Genomic DNA, 17,488 nt, shown 5'->3' with positions numbered 1-17,488 from the left:
GTATGTGATCAGTTTTGGACAATGTTCTGTGAAGGTATATTCTTTTTTGTTTGGATGGAATGTTCTGCAGAGATGTTAGGTCCAACTGACTCATAACATTGGTTGCTTTCATCATTTCTCTGTTTAAGCCTCTCAGTTATCTGTCTATTAATGAGAAATGGGTGATGGAGTCTCCTACTATTAAGATGTGGTGTTTAATGTATGGTATAAACTTTAGTAACACTTATTTTAAGAATATGTGTGCCCTTGAATTTGGTGCATACAAGTTCAGAATTGATACACCATCTTGGTGGATTTTTCCTTTGATGAGTATGAAGTGTCTTCCAATGTCTCCTTTTGATTAGTTCTGGTTAAAAGTCTATTTTATTGAACAGTATAATAGCTAACCAGCTTCCTTCTTGTGTCTGTTCACTTTAGAAAACAGCCTTCCAGCTCTTTACACTGGAGGTAATGTTTATCTTTGTTGCTAACATGTGGTACTAGGATGCAGCAGAATGATGGATCCTGTTTTCACAACCATTCTGTTAGCCTGTGTCTTTTTACTGTTGAATTAAGGCCTTTGATGTCTAGAGATATTAATGACCAAAGACTGTTAATTCCTGTTATTTTGATGGTGGTGGTGGTGGTGGTGTGTGTTTCCCTTCTTTTGTTTTTGCTGGTGTGGAATTACTTATTTCCTGTGTTTTCTTGGATCTAGGTACCCTAATTGGGATGGAGTTTTTCTTCTAGTGTTTTCTGTATGGCTGGATTTGTCGATAGATTTTGCTTAAATTCCTCTCCTGAGCCTTTACCACATTGAGTACATTCTCCCGTTGATCAGCTTCAGGGTGAAAGAAGAGAAAGTCTTGGTGGTTCCTTGGTAGGGAGAATGGAGCAGGCAGTGAACAGCCAGTGAAAACAACCAGCTGTTGGTTAACAATTACTTAGCAGAACTAATTGTTGAAGAGAGATTGAGGACTGGAGGAGAAATGAAATATTAAAGGCCAGGCTTAAATTGCAGTGCAAACTGAAAGGTCTTCTAGCCCAAGAGAACTTTATTTTTCTTCTGTCCCTTTTTTCTGTCTCATCTCCTTGGGCTAACCCCAGTACTTTAAAGTGAAGTTCAATTTTTTTTTCATTACAGATCATATCTTTTTTTTTCATCTTTTACAATAAGTAGAGCATTTAAAAATTAACAGAGCAAGAAAACAATCTAACAAAGAAATACAAACAGTTCTGTATACTCAACAATAAAGTACATAGCAAAAATCAATCACTGTCCAACCAATGGTCAGCATGACCTGATTATTTCTTAAAGAATACTCAGGAAAGTATAATCATACATTTCCCTGGGCTTAAGCCACTGTGTTTCATGATCATCATAGCATTATCTTGAAATTAATGTCCTTAATACAGAAAAGGTTTGACTTACTGCCAGTCTCAAACCAACAGGTGTGCTATCCCTCTTTATCCAAGGCTAGGCCAACTGATAGTGGTCCTCTACTGTAAAATACCTGCAAATTAACTGCCAAGACATCCCCAGTTATAGAATATCTGTAAAGCATGACATTCCAAGCCCTCCTTCTATTGCTTTCAAAGCAGATTCTAAATAAAAAAGTTTTACTTTTCTATAGCTAACAGTATCTAACCTGTTACTGTTATAGCAAAGCCTTAACTTTCTTTTCAAGCAGTTACTGCCTGGTTGCTCACAAGGCCTTCTTTCAACATCTCGGTGGGGAAATTTTTTTTCCAGTGAATTTCATTAGTGCTAAAGTCATAATGTAAGTGAGAAATAGACAGTTTTAGGAGAAAAAGCAAATATCAAATTACTCTTTAGGCAAAATCATTCCATATATAGATATAGACCATAAATAATAGTTAAGGACAGTGCTGATCAGCCAGGGATCTTTGGAACTTTGCCAAGCAAAATCTCAACAGTTGTTCTGGATGTCTGATGATCATGCTGACCACGACTTTGGACCTTTATCAAGCAAAGTTTCTACAACCTGTCCTCATGTCTGTGACAACATTCATATGGTTTCTCCAGTATGAATTCTTTTGTGTTTATGAAGATTATTGTGACATGAAAAGGCTTTACCACATTGAGTACATTCATATGGTTTCTCTCCAGTATGACTTCTTTTGTGTATATGAAGATAACTGCGACGTGCAAAGGCTTTGCCACACTGAGTACATTCGTATGGCTTCTCTCCAGTATGAGTTCGTCTGTGTTTTCTGAGATATCTGCAACTTGCAAAGGCTTTACCACATTGAGTGCATGCATAGGGTTTTTCTCCAGTATGAATTCGTTCATGTGTTTGAAGATCACACTTTAATGCAAAGTTTTTACCACATTGCTTACAGCCATAGGGTTTCTCTCCAGTATGAATTCTTTCATGGCTGTGAAGTTTATACTTCAGTGCAAAGGTTTTACCACACTGATTACATCCATAGGGTTTCTCTCCAGTATGATGTTTTTCATGATTTTGAAGACTTGCACGACTTGCATAGGCTTTACCACACTGATTACACTCATAGGGTTTCTCTCCAGTGTGAGTTCTTTCATGGAGTTTAAGACGACGGTCATATGCAAAGGCTTTTCCACATTGATTACATTCATAGGGTTTCTCTCCAGTATGAGTTCTTTCATGTACTTGAAGATTACTTCGAAATGCAAAGGCTTTACCACACTGATTACATTCATAAGGCTTCCTTCCAGTGTGAGTTATTTCATGTACTTGAAGATTACTGTGACTTGCAAAGGCTTTACCACATTGATCACAGACATATGGTTTCTCTCCCATATGCATTATTTCATGTACTTGAAGATGACGGCGAGTTGATAATGCTTTACCACATTCATTGCAATGATAAGGTTTCTCTCCCGTATGAGTTCTTCTGTGTGTTTGAAGAGAACCTCGGTGTGCAAATGCTTTACCACATTCATTGCAAAAATAGGGTTTCTCTCCCGTATGAGATCTTTTGTGCTTTTGAAGAGAACCGTGATGTGGAAATGCTTTACCACATTCATTGCAATTATAGGGTTTCTCTCCTGTATGAGTTTTTTTATGTAGTTGAAGACAATTATTATATGCAAAGGCTTTCCCACATTCACTGCAATTATAGGGTTTCTCACCCGTATGAATTCTTTTATGGATTGGAAGATAACTGCGACTTGTAAAAGATTTACCACATTCATTACATTCATAGAATTTTTCTCTATTATGAGTCCTTTTATGAATTGTAAGATATTTGCGACTTGAAAAGGCTTTACCACATTGATTACATTCATAGGGTTTCTCTCTAGTATGGTTTTTTTCATGTTTTCTAAGACTACTGAAATTTGCAAAGGCTTTACTGTGTTGATTATGTTCATAGAGTTTCTCTTCAGTGTGGATTCTTTCATATGCTTGAAGAAAACTATTATGTTTAAAGGTACACTGCTTCTTTCCACATCCATTATGTTCACAAGGCTTGTATACAGAGTGGCTGATGTTATACCTATTAAAACAGAAGTAACAAAAGGTTTTCACACTGCATTTACACCACTTAACTTTTTGTTTCCCATAGGCATGTGCTATCGGGTTAAGGTTTCTCCATGACAACAACCTTCTTGAATCCCAGTAACTGTTCCTCTCACTAAACTTTTAAAATTCCCAAAAGTATATGTAACACCAGCTTTTCTATGGACTGTTTGCTTATAAAAGGTCTTGGACATACAGTAATGCCCTAATCAATGTGTACGCCTGTTATATTTTAATGGTTTGAAACTAAATGGATTGACAAGCTGCGGAGTTTTTTGTTTGTTGGTTGGTTTGTTTTTTAGTTTGGTTTGGTTCTTGGTTTTTTGAAAGTGGGTTTCTCTCTGTAGTGTTGGTTGTGGAATTCACTCTGTAGATCAGGGTGAGATCAAACTCATGACACTCTCCAGCCTCAGTCTCCCACGTGCTGGGATTAAAGGTATGTGCCACCACTAACCAGCTGGATTGACAGTTTTACAATACAGCTCTCTCTGGGCTATGACTAAAAGTGTCACATGTTAAATTACTGTTATTGCTAAGAAAAATGCCTTCTAAACACAGGTCAGCTACCTGAAATTGAAGCACATGGTCTTGTGGGAATTTAATAATCATCAACACACATAAAGCTGTGCTTATTTATACAGCTGATTTTCTTTAAAACATTAGGGCATATTAAAATATCTTCAGTGACACATTTGTATCAACCAGCACATAAAATTTACCTTCCATGTCTTCTAGAATGTTGACAATGTTCTTCAATATTGCAGTCTTCCAATTTGTAGCCTAAAACATAGTACCAAAAAAAATTATGAAACATTATTGGATATTATGCAAATTTTAAGTTAGTATCTTTGGTGAACCTGAGACCAAGTCTGCTATTCACAGAAGTGCATAAATAGCCAAGGAATGCTTGTTCCCTTGTTTAAAAGGTGAAGGAAAACTAACATTCTTACCTATAGCAGTGAGGTTCCAGTAGGTTTCCAGCATCACATCTTTGTAGAGACTCTTCTGGGAAGGATCCAGCAAAGCCCATTCATCATGAGTGAAGCTTACATGGACATCCTCATAGGTCACTGCAGCCTAAAATATACCATACTTCATTTAATTGAAATGGAGAGACTTACTCCATTACAAAAGTACATTTCATAGAGAATATATTTACATAATTCTGGGTGTTCCACATATTTATTCCAGATGACAGAAATTCAAATGCAGTCACAAAGTCATGTTAGAAGGAAACAAAAAAGGAGGATCACACCTCCCATTTCCGGGCCCAATGAATTCCTTATTGCACTGCCAGAGACATGACAATTAAAGGACAACACAAGAAAGACCCAGATCTACACTACTGAGTTATATCAGCACAATTGAATCAAAATCCCTAAAGACAAAAATGGATGGACAAGATGAATGTGGTGAGGCACACATTTAACCCCAGATCTCTAGAGGCAGAGATGGGTAAATTTCTGTGATTTCTATGTCAGCCAAGTCTATGTAGTCACTTCCATAACATCCAGAGTAACATAGTGAGACCTTCTCTCAAATAAAAACTAAACAACAAAACAAGCAACAAAACAAACCCAAAAAAAAAGGTAGGAAGCACACAGATATGCACTTGTTTAGCCACATTCTTGTTTGCTCTGGTCTGTGAACCCTTAAAACACTATTTATACGTACATTCATCAATCACCTGAAATTGATTACTGGAGAAATCTTGGATTATCCCAAAGGCAAACAAAAATGAAAACTTTCAACCTCATTACTGTGACGTCCCTTTCTCTACTCTGACAAGACCCAGCAAGTGGACAATAGACTCCAATTCTTACACAAGTCCCTCTACATCTTCCCAATAATAGTCTTGGATCTAGTAAAACACTCATCCACTTGCCTCTCTCTCTCTTTTGTTGTTGTTGTTGACTTGACTACCAGTAATCCAGGCACTGAGCAGCAGAGGCAGTTTTAGGTGTTAGTAATTCTCACTGACATAGTACAAGGCAAGCCTGCCACACTATGCTGAATAGTTTTGTGTCAAACTGACACAGGGTGCAGTCATCTGCGAGGAGGGATCCTCAACTCAAAAAATGTCTCTATAAGATTAGGTTGTAGGCAGGCCTCTCAGACTTTTTTAAATTAGTGATTGATGGAGAGGCCCTAACTCATTGTGAGTGGAAGGATTAGGAGGTGAGGCCTTGTTGGAGTAGGTGTGGTCTTAAGGGAAGTGTGTGATTAGGGGAATGATTTGAGTTTCAAAAGCCTAAGCCAGGCCCACTGGCTTTCTCTCTTCCTGTTGCCTGTGGATCTAGACAAAGAACTCTCAGCCACCTCTCCAACAACATGTCTGCCTGCATGCTGCCATGCTACTGGCCATGACAATGGACTTGACCTCTAAAACTGTAATCAAGTCCCAAACAAAGGTTTTCCTTTATAGGACTTGCCATGGTCATGGTATCTCTTTACAAAGAACACTGCCTAAGACAAAAGTTGGCACCAGGAAGCAGAGTATTTCTCTGACAGGCCAGACCATAACGTTTGTTAGCAAAAGGTGGACATTGGGATGTTTGATTACGGAAGCCATTGAGTGCTTTAAATGGGGCTTTATGGGCCATCTTGGAAGAGCAAAGCATACAGTGCTGCTGAGAGCGACGTAGATCAGGATGGCCTGGCTCCAGCACTTTCAAAGGAGAATGTAAGTGGGCTAAAGAACATTCTTTTGATATTTTGGTCAATAATATGGCTGCTGTCCGCCCTTGTTCAAAAACTGTCCATGAGGCCAAATTGAAGAATTTGGATTAATGGCATTGGCAGAGGAGATTTCAATACAGCCTGGCAGTGACTCTGTCATATGGCTATTAGCTATTACTCTAATGGAGATTTATAATGAAAATGAGTGTGGAAAATACAAAATATATGATTTGAAAAGCAAAGGAACACCAGGGTGTATAACAGAGCATAGTCAATGTCACAGAAAGATTAAAACATTAAAGAAAAGTCTGATGTTCCTAGCTATTCCACTCCTTGAAATATACCCAGAAAAGGCTCCATCACACAACAGGGACATATATGCTCAACCATGTTCAAAGCAGCCTTATTAATAATAGTTAGAACCTGGAAAAAGCCTAATTGTCCCTCAGTTGAAGAATGGAAAAAGAAACTATGGTACATTTACAGTACAGAATACTACTCAGCTTTAAAAAACAAGGAAATCCAGAAATTTGTGGATAAATGGATGCCACTAGAAATGATCATACTGAGTGAGTTAACCCAGAAGCAGAAAGAATCACACGGTACACACTCACTTATAATTGGGCACTAGCCCAAAAGGCGTGTCCCATGAAAGTCTTCACTTACCAGGGAATTGGGATAGATGTGAGGACATCACACTGGGACTCTTGGTAAGAGAAATAAAGAAGATAGGGAAATAGAAGGATCCAGACGATCTTAGAAACCTACAAGAACTTCGTGACAGGTGGTTCAGGGCCCAGGGGGTCGGTTCAAACTATTGCACTAACCAAGGACATTACAAGTAGTAAACGTCGAACCTCTACTCAGATCTAGCCAATGAACAGGACATTCACCACAGTTGGGTGGAGAGCGGGGACTGACTTTGATATGAGCTCTGGTGCTCCATATTTGATGACCTCCCCTTGGTGAGGAGGCCTGATGGCACTCAAAGAAAGAATAAGCAGATTACTAAGATGAGACTTGATAACCAATGACCATAAAGTGAAGGAGAAGATCCCCCTTGGTCATAGACCTATGTGAGGGGAATAGGGCGAAAGTGGGAGGGAGGGAGAAATGGGAGGATATAAGTGATGGGATAACAATTGAGATGTACTCTGAATAAATTAATTTTTTTTAAAATTAAAATAAAATGAAATTGAAAAAAATAAAAGAAAAAAAAACAGTCTGATGCTAAATGGAATAAGGACAGTGGTGACATCAGGTCAAGACACCAACCGGCTAAACTTCCAGTTTGTGAAAAGGAATTAAAGAGAATCTTAAACAGTGAAAGAAACCATGAAAAAAAGAAAGAAAGAAAAAAAAAACCAAGCAAACAAAGAAAGCTTTCTTTCACGCTGAAGTTGAAGAATGGGAAGAAGTTCTAGCCCCAGCAAGCATCAGGACTTAGCAGCTGTGGCCAAGGTTCTACTTTTAGAGTCAAGGATACACGGGTTGTGCAATCTCTCTCCATGACTAAGAAAGGCCTCTGAGGCAGGCATATGTCAAGGGTGTCCCTGGATTATCTTGGGATCCTGAATATGTTAGAGATGCGAGAGACATGGGATACCAGTCAAGGAAACCAGTGGAACCAGCACAAGACAGAGACGTGAGCTGTAGTCAAAAGAGCTGAAAGCAGTTGGCAACATGAACTGCACTTTAACATCAGAAATGGAGACCCAGAGATCAGAGTTTGTCCAACTGCTTTTTGGTCCTTACTTTGGTCTAATATTTACTCACTGTGGTTCTTTTCCACTATTTTGGAATAGTAATGTATATCCTATGCCACTGTATGTTAGAAGTATGGGATTTCTTTTTATTTTGAATTTACAAAGTTTAGAGCTGAGCGATTGCATGAATCTCAGAAGAGACTTTGAACTTTAAACTTTTACACAATGTTGAGACTATGATGGACTATGAGAAGTTTAACATCAGATTGGCTGCATTTGGCATTATGATATGACACAAGCCTATGCAGCAGGGAGTGGAATGTGGTGGATTGAAAGAGAAAGGCTCCTGTCATAGATCTGAAGGCTAAGTCATCAGGGAGTGGCACTGCTTGGAGGGGATCAGGAGGTGTGGTCTTGTATAAGGAAGTGTGTCCTTTGGGGGTGAACTCTGAGGTTTTAATGACCCAAGCCAGGCCCAGTGGCTTTCCTCCATCCCGCTGCCTGCATATGCAGATATAGAACTCTCTGGTACCATGTGTGCCTGCATGCCACCATGCTCCTCACCATGATGACAACAGAATAAAGCTCTGAAACTGTAAGCAAGTCCCACGTAATGCTTACCATTATAGGAGCTGTCAGGTAACCAAGTGGCATAGTTAGGGTTTCCATTGCTGGGAAGTGACACCACGAACATGGCAACTCTTATAAAGAAAACATTTAATTGAGGTTGGCTTACAGTTTCAGAGGGTTAATCCATTATCATCATGTCAAAAAAGATCGCAGTGTCCAGACAGAAAGGGTGCAGGAGAAACTGAGAATCTACATCATGATCTGCAGGCAGAAAACATACAGGACTTGAACATACAGGACACCTCAAAACTGGCCTCCACAGTGACGTACCTTCTAGAACAAGGCCATACTTCCTCCAACAAGGCCACACCTCCTAATAGTGCCACTCTCTCTGAGCCAAGCACTCACACACAGGAGTCTATGGGGTCAAACCTAGTCTAAACACCATACTAAGCCAGATGCCAATACTTGGCTTTTAAAAGGGATGAAAATAACTAAAGGACACAGGTGTATTGACACAAAAACAGACTAAGTTCTTTCCTGGTGGAGGGAATGCCATTAATAGGAGACTGTATGACCTGCCCTGTGTAAAATGTTAGCTGCTGAGTGCTGTATGCTGACAGACACGCCACAGCCAAATGCCGTGTGTCTCACCAGACTGAAGTGAGCCAACCAGGTTTGTATTTACCCATATGAGACAGTTGCCCAGTTGGAAATTTCATTGGCCCGAGGTAACCTACCCAAATTGAACACGCACCCATTTGGTTTGCCTTCATTCATAGGGTATGAATTAATGCATGCTGGGAAAGTTCGCAGAAATCACTCACCTGCCACATCAGAGGATATATAACAGACATCCCTGCAGCTCACTGACTTGAACCAACTGTAACCCAGCTACTGCCTAGCCTGTTTACCCCTGCTGTGTACACATTGAATTATTACTTCTGTTCAGGTCTCAAAAAGAAACCATGCTCCACATCCTTTTCCTGTTACTGATATGGACAGTGCACTCAATGACTCAAATGGATATTTTTAGAATTGTGAGGTACTACAAACCTTTAATCCTAGACTTGAGGATCTTGACTCAGAAGAGCAGCAAGGCCAGTGTGGCTTCACAGTGTAGTGGGGAGGAGGCGACCTGACTCTACATAAAAGATCTTGTCATAAATATATTTTTTCTGAAAGCCTGGAGGTAAAGCTATACTGGATTTAATATGCCTTCCCAATGTGGAATCACACCACACACTTAGAAATTAGCAAATAAAAATCTCTATAATAACAAGTTATATATATATACACACACACATATAATAGCCAGCTCTGGCTAACAGTTTGCTAACTTATGGAACTATACGCCACAGGCTTATGCATTCCACATAGGCTGTCAATCTGGTAAATGCTGCTGACTGCCTGTGGTGGTCTGAGTAAGAATGGTGCCACACACTCAGAGATTTCAATGCTTGGTCATCAGGGAGTGGGCCTACTTGACAGGGATTAAGACCGTTAGCCGTGTTGGACTAGGTCTTGCCTTGTTAGAGGAAGTGTGTCATTTGAGGTGGGGTTTGGCATTTCAAATGCTCAAGCCAGGCCTAGTGTGTCTCTTCCCGCTGCCTGATCTGGATTGAAAACTCTCAGCTACCTCTCCAGCACTGTGTTTGCCTCTGAGCCACCATACTCCCAACCTTGATGACAATGGAATGAAATTTCTGAAACTGGAAGCAAGCCCTGAATGAATGATTTCCTTTATAAGAGCTGCCATGGTCATTGTGTCTCTTTATAGCAAAGAACTTTGCCTAAAACACCGTCCTGATCTCATAGCCTGCTGAGATTCCTTTCTTACACAACTCAAGACCACCTGCCCAGGGTGGCACCAAACACATGGAATAGGCAATATTACTTCAATCATTATTCAAGAAAACATCCTATACATTTGTCCACAGGCCAGTGTTACTCTAGCTGTGTCAAGCTGACCAAATCTAACCAGCATACCTACTGACTATGCCAAACAGATTTTTAATATAACCTTGATTCTCTTAACACTCAGTTTTCAGCATGTGCATGCAGACACACACAGACACACGCACACAGAGACACACACAGACACAGATACAGACACACACACACACATAGACACAGAGACACACTCAGACACTGACACACACACATACACACCCTTAGCAGTAAAGACCACGTACTGCTCTTGCAGAAGACCTGGGCTTGGTTCCCAGCACTAACATGGTAGCACAAAATTATCCTTAGATCCTGTTGCAGGGCGTCTGATACATTCTTCTGTCTTCTGTGGGCACCAAACACCCAAGTGATGAACACATATACATAGAGGCAAAACACTCAAGCTCATGAAAGAAATTAAAATTAAATTAAAAACACAGACTCCCATGCCTCTTCTATGTCAGCATGGATAAAATGGCCAGAAATAAATAGAAACGTGACAAAAATCTGTAGTAAAAACTATAACTGTAATTAAGAGAAACAAGGGAGTCGTTCAAAGGGGAGAAGTTCCACGATCATAGACAGGAAGCCTCAATATTCTTTCAGTACAGAATCTGAGCTATAGGCTCAACAAAAGTCGAATTGAAAGTCTAACAATTTATAGCCGGGCGTGGTGGTGCACGCCTTTAATCCCAGCACTCAGGAGGCAGAGGCAGGTGGATCGCTGTGAGTTCGAGGCCAGCCTGGTCTACAAAATGAGTCCAGGACAGCCAAGGCTACACAGAGAAACCCTGTCTCGAAAAACAAACAAACAAAAAAAAAAGGTCTAACAATTTATGCTATGAACATCAGAAAACTGACGGCAAAAGGTCATCATGACTGAAAACATGACAACACAAGACGGAATAAATCACACACACAGTGACATCACCTGATCTCAAAACTCCCCATACACCTGCAATAAAGTCTGTGCTGCTTGGGAAAGAATAAAAAGATCAACAGAACACGAGAGGACACTTAAGAGCGAAAAACACAATTAATATTAGGTCAATGTTTACAAATGTGGCCAGGAAACGCAGGAAGCCTGTCTTACTAACACACTGGACCCCCGCGGCATCCACATGCAAATGTGTTAGTGACACAGACTTTCCACCTGCACAGAATTAACTGCACACGGATCCTGCACCTGAGTGTCCAGTGCCCAGCGCAGAACTCCTAGAAGACACCAGAGAAGCCAGGGCTCTGCGAGGCAGCGAGTCCGCCTTCCCTGGCAGTGAAAGCCGCGCATGCGCGCGCCCAGGACGACAGGAACAGATCAATCAGCTACCGGTTTCCACGCTGTGCGCAAGCGCAACCAGAGAACTAGGTCCGGATTCCAGCCAGGGTGACAGGAGCTCAGTGAAGAAACTGAACCACACCGGACGCCGCCGGCTCCCGCACCCCGAGACGAGCCCCACGCGCGCTCCCGCGGCTCCTCCCCGCGTGGGGACGGCGGCCCCGCTCACCATGGCGCGGATCCCGAGCTCGCCCCGCTCTCCTCACAGCTCCCGGCAGCGGGTCACGGCGCGGCACACGGAACCAGAAAGCCTCCCGCTGACGCAGACGCAGCCCGAGCCTGCAGCCCGCCGGACCGGAAGTGCCCGCCCCATTCTGACTGACAGTCCACCTCGAGGCCCTGATTGGCTAGTGAGGCCTGAGTGACAGGAGCAGCTCCCTTAGGGACAGAGTGCTGTGTGGTTCCAGGCCCTGACTTCTGCTCCTGGAACAGAACTCTGAAGACCCGCGGAGTTTGACTTTGCGGTGGTCCCTGCGCTGTCCTGCACTCAGCAGGCGCTTCTCCTTCATCTAGGCACAGAGACTCTAACTTACGCAGATCATTAGTCAATGTGTCCTGTGTGATCCCCCTGCCTCAGCTGTGATGACGTCCCGCCCATTCACACCAAAGTTAAACCACCAGATTGACAGTCACCAGCCTTCTGTGGTGCCACCGCCCCAACGTTTGCTAAGAGGAGACAGGACATCAAGAGTTTTAAACCAGATTGGTCTGAGATGGGAAACACCTGCAATTAGGGTCCCCAAAGGGGAGGTTTCAGGGTGAGGACCTGGGATAAGAAGAAAAGGAAAACGTTTGACATGAACTGTTGGTGGTGGCGCATGGCCTTAAACCCAGCATAAAGGCAGCAGAGGCAGCAGGCTTCTGAGTTCGAGGCCCAGCTGGTCTAGAGAGTTTCAGGACAGGGAAAGCTACACAGAGAAACTATCTCAAATAGAAGAAAAGAAAAGTTGGGGTCTTGCATAAGCTGATTTCACTCCTGCTTATCAGAACAGGGACCAGGAATTGTGTCATTTTAGGAGAATCCTGAAAGCCTGTGAGCACAAATTAAGATAACAAGAGACATGTGACCTCAGTTTTTCATGTTCCTCCATCTTTCTTGGAAAAGAGTGAGTTTACTTTAGATTAGTCACTATTGCCTGCTCCTGTTCTTCAAAGAAATGTTTGTGACTGACATAAATAACATGTCTCCTCCTCCTCCCCCTCCTCCTCCTTCTCCTTTTCCTTCTTTTTACCTGGCTGTGCTCATGGACCATTTCTTAAAGCTCAGAGCATACACAGTCTGGGACTCTGAATAAAGCTGGCGATTGTATGAGATCCTCCCTCAATTATCGACCTCAATTACCAACTCCTTTGTTTCAGATCCCATCACCTCTAGAGTGGTCACATGGCTCCACCTCTGACCACACCCCCATCCCTTTCTGGTGGTTCTAGGTAGGGTCTCCAACCCCTGAGGCACAACTTTAAATACTGCATTGTACTCATATTTATTGCATAATTGTATTATTGATCCAGAAGATCAAACTGTATTCTTAGTCTCCCTGACTCTTCTATCCAGTGTCCCACACTGCTCTCTCTCTCTCTCTCTCTCTCTCTCTCTCTCTCTCTCTCTCTCTCTCTCTCTCTCTCATCTCTCTTAGTTTCTCTAAGGCTGCCCTCCCCTTCTCTCTGTCTCTCTGTCTCTCTCTCTGTCTCTGTCTCTCCTTGTCTCTCTGTCTCTCTCTCTGTCTCTGTCTCTCTGTCTCTCTCTCCCCCCTCCCACCCTTCCCCTCCCCCCCTCTCTCTCCCTACCCTCTTGGCCCACTCAGGTACCAACTCCTCCCCAATTCCCTTCTCCCCAAATAAATCTCTCCGTATTCATATCACTTACATGGCATCTCATTTTTAATCATGACATGTAAGACTGAGACCTCCAGAGAGATCTCTAAACTACTCCCGGAGTCCCCAGTGAGAGACAGAGTCTGATGTCAATGCAAAACACAAAGGAATTTATTAAGATGACCCATCGGGGTCTGTCAACCTCTTTCAAGCTGCAGACTCTGAGAAGTAGAAGAAAGTGCTTTTTTTATATCTTTTTTCAAAAGAGGGATTTAGCAGGCTAGCTGGGAGGATATGTATGTTCAAGGGGAAGTGGGACATTTTTAGACACAGCTGGCTGTCCTTGCATCAAGCTGGACCCTGAGCACAGGCTGGCAGTCCTTGAGTCATGTTGGACTTTTTTATTATCTTTAAACATAAACTAGCTGTCCTTGGGACAAGCTGGACTCTACAAGGGGGGCCACATATCTCTCCCTCCTGTCCCAGACACAGACAGTGATATTGATACCTTGGTTCAATATTGGTATTGCTTCCTGGCCCCTCCATTTCCCCCATTTTTTATTGTAACTATTTCAATCCTGAAGTAGAAGTTACAGCTCATTTTCTCTCAGATGAACCTCATTATTAAGTTTGAAATATTGTTGTCTTAAGATCATGGCCTATGCTGTATTTATGCGTTCTTTGATAAAGGCAAGTAACCGATTTAAAATATAAGGCCCGAAGGTCACAGCAATTAGAATGAGGAGAAGGAGCCATCAGAGTAGAAATCAGTGTAGTCAGCCAAGGCGAACTGTTATACCAGGACTCAACCAACGTTGGGAAGCCTCACGTTCCTCTTTTCGTTTGGGAATCTTTAATCACTCTAGAAAGGTCTGCGTAGAAACAGCATTCGTCTTTGAAAGCAGCACATAGACCCCCTCGCTGCAAAAATAGCAAGTCTAGGCCTCTTCTGTTCTGCGAGATTACCTCGGCTAGGGAGGAGAGAGACTCTTCTAGATGAGATATTGACTGCTCGAGGTGTCTAATACCCTCATCTATGGCTGGCCTTAAACCTTGATAGCTTTTGTCTTGTATAATGAGAGCTGAAGTTCCAGAGGCAGCTCCCACTATGCCTAGTCCCAGCAAGAGAGAAACAGTCAGTCCAGTGAGGACCTCTCTTTTCGCTTGTCTGTTTCTGGGTTCCCAAGTGTCTAGAAGGGACTCGTAAGAGTGACAGTTAATCTTAGGAGTCAGTTGTACCAGAACACGAAAGTGTTCTTGCAAGGTGGTGGATGGAAACTGAGCATCTTGACTCACTTGTGCAATCTCACCACTTAGAATGCCGAGGCAGAAGGATTCCATGAGTTCCAGCCCAGTCAGAGGTATATAGCAGCTGCAGGCCAGTGCACACTACAGTGCAATATCCTACATAAAAATAAATGAACATATAGATGGAATGGAAAGAGTCCAACCTTTCTAAACCACGGACTCAGAATTCACTTCACCCTGGTGCTTTGGCGTTGGTGTGTGAAGACTATTAGTACTGACAGGAGCAAGAGCTCTGTCATTACCAACCCACAGAGAACTTGATATTGTTGCATTTTTATGCATTTGTGTATTATTTCTCCTGGGTGGGTATAAATGTGTACACACACGCTGCCAGGTGGAAAGTGGCTCTCCATTCCACAGTGCACCTGCAGAGGTCAGAGGACAGTGTGCAGGAGTTGGTACCCTATGGATTCCAAGTGGAGCTCAGGCCACAAGGCTTGGCTGTAAGCACCTTGAAGCAGACTCTCTGGTACAGGAACTGGACTCTTAAATGGCTCCTTTTCTTGACAATTATGAGCAAATGGTTCTGGTGAAATAATATAGCTAATTCAGAGACCCCTATAGCGTTTTAACCTAATTTAAATATATTTCACACAAGTGATCTCTCTGCCATAACAAGTGAATATCCCTTCACAGTTTTCTTCATCCAAGAAAGTTTCCAAGTCTCAGATTATTTAAACTACACAGGCCAATCTAAAGGCAGTTCAGAATGCTCTGTAGACAAATGTTTCTGGGATTTTGAACATATATTGCCTGTGGGACAAATTTTATTTTCATTAATTATTTACTTTACATCAAAATCAGACTTTCCTCTACATACTTTCCTCAATCCACCTGACCTTTCACATCAGACAAGAGGAGGCCTCTCATGGACATCAATCTGCCCTGGCATTCCAGATTACAGCACAACTGGGAATATCTAGTACTGAGGCTAGACAAGGCCATCCTCTTAGAGGAAAGGGAATTGGAGGCAATAATCACAGTCAAAGACAGGCTCTCTCCCTGCTGGCCGAGGTCCTACATGAAGACCAAGGTGTGAATGGGTTACATATGTGTAAGGGGCCTCGGTCTTCCCCAGGCATGCTCTCTAGTTGGTGGTTCAATCTCTGTGAGCCCCTGTGGAACCAGGATAATTGATTTTGTAGGTTTTCTCCTGCTGTCCTTGACCTCTCTAGTTCCTTCAGTCCTTCCCCAAATTTCCAAACATCACATAATTAGAGGCGATAACTGCCACCGGGAAAAGTATGCCTCTGGTAGAGCACAAGCTAGACCGTAGTCAACTGCTGTGAAGCACTTCCTTATCTCCACATCTGGGATTAAAGCAAAAACATATCCCCATAACATTTCTGCTTTTTAAAGAATCCAAGATTACAAATTTCTTACTACATTTAGCTTTTAATAGAAAACTATCTCTAACGGGATACATGGTTGTTTGGTTTGGGGGATTTTTGCTTTTAATGATTATTTGAGTTTTGTTTGTTTTGCATTTTCTGAGGTAGGGTCTCTCTACATAGCTATGCTATCCTGCAACTCACTATGTAGTCCAAGATAGACTAAAATTCAGTGAAATTCTCCTGCCTTGTCTCTGAAATGCTACAGTTACAGGCCTGAATCACTATATCCAGTTGAGTTTTTTTTTTAAATAAACTATCTTTGAATTAGAGAAAGTATAATGTAAAATTTAAACAAGAACTATCATTCTTTTGATGAACAGAAACACATCTTAGAATACTATAATGTATTAATAATGACAGTAAATAATTTCATATGTTCTTGATATTTCTTTTCTTTCCTAATTTCACATTTAATAACTTTTATCAGTGTGTGGTACCTAGATCAGATACTCTAGATCAGTATCGGATCTAGAGTGTGCATAAGCCAATCAAATGACAGCTTTCAGGTGTCTAGTCCCTTTTTCCTCTAGGTAAGTTTTAGAGGTCACACCCAGGTAGTCAAGTTTGCAGCAAGTGCCTTCAATGGGTGAGTGAACTAGTTGGCCATTATTTAAGTTTCTATAACATGTATCATGTAAGTATGTATGTATGCATGCACATATGTTTATGTTGTTGTGTGTGCACATATGTTACCACCCAAGTATAGTGATCAGAAAAAAACTTTTATAAGTGATACGAGTTTCTCAGACATTTAACTCAGGTCATCAGGCCTAGCACTGAGACAACTCCTGTCACTCATTTGTGTTTCTGTGAAAGTGTTAAGAACAAATGTTTATTTCACAGAATAAACTAACATTGTTGGATTTGCCAGTTTTCCTCTCTCGTTCTCTGTCGTCCTGGGAATGGGCTGCTCTGCATGGAGGAGGTGGGCATGGGTGTGCCTTTAGCTGCAACCTGGGATGAGGCAGCAAGCCAGTTGCTCCCATGGTTAAGGAGCAGGCAGATCAGTGGGTTCTACAGCAGAGGGCGCCCAGGTTCCCACCCTCTTCTGCAGGACGAGCCTCTGCTTCTGTGTCTCTTCCTTCAAGGGAAAGGAACCCGGGACTTGAAGGAGAGCTAGGTAGCTGAGTGTGCTTCGCCAAAGTGTGACAGCCAAGAAACAAAAACCTAGGTTTTCATTCACATTCTATGTATGTTCCACCATTCCATCTAAAAACAAGAGTCTGA

The 17,488-nt window shown here is 42.1% G+C and overlaps 2 protein-coding genes across 5 annotated transcripts in view; both read right to left on the bottom strand.

Annotated features, from left to right (window-relative positions):
• Window positions 1–17,488, bottom strand: part of LOC311604958 (uncharacterized protein) — a 45,805-nt gene that overhangs the window by 19,142 nt on the left and 9,175 nt on the right. The window contains exon 1 of one of the 2 annotated variants that reach the window (XM_084795201.1): window positions 11,914–12,210. The exons of the other annotated variant lie outside the window; for it this stretch is intronic. Coding sequence (XP_084651327.1) covers window positions 11,914–11,916 — 3 coding nt within the window. The 5' untranslated portion in view covers window positions 11,917–12,210. Of the gene's footprint in view, window positions 1–11,913; window positions 12,211–17,488 lie in introns of those variants that run through there. 2 annotated transcript variants of the gene reach the window in all.
• LOC311604964 (uncharacterized protein) lies at window positions 995–11,889 on the bottom strand. 3 transcript variants are annotated; one of them, XM_084795235.1, is made up of 5 exons: window positions 10,654–10,754; window positions 8,625–8,719; window positions 4,454–4,580; window positions 4,223–4,283; window positions 995–3,480 (listed from the first exon to the last, which is right to left on the bottom strand). In XM_084795235.1, the coding sequence occupies exons 3-5, from the start codon at window positions 4,485–4,487 to the stop codon at window positions 2,010–2,012; spliced, it is 1,566 nt and encodes a 521-aa protein (XP_084651361.1). In that variant the 5' UTR covers window positions 4,488–4,580; window positions 8,625–8,719; window positions 10,654–10,754; the 3' UTR covers window positions 995–2,009. The 3 variants fall into 3 exon arrangements, with proteins under 3 accessions (XP_084651361.1, XP_084651362.1, XP_084651360.1); XM_084795236.1 differs by lacking the exon at window positions 8,625–8,719 and adding an exon at window positions 9,515–9,602 and having other exon boundaries at window positions 10,654–10,689; XM_084795234.1 differs by lacking the exons at window positions 8,625–8,719; window positions 10,654–10,754 and adding an exon at window positions 11,595–11,889.

Source organism: Acomys minous (assembly GCF_964271855.1).
Source record: "Acomys minous genome assembly, chromosome: 9".
Lineage (NCBI taxonomy): Eukaryota > Metazoa > Chordata > Mammalia > Rodentia > Muridae > Acomys > Acomys minous.
Note: the sequence above shows the minus strand (reverse complement) of the source record. Positions and strands in the feature narration are given on the sequence as shown.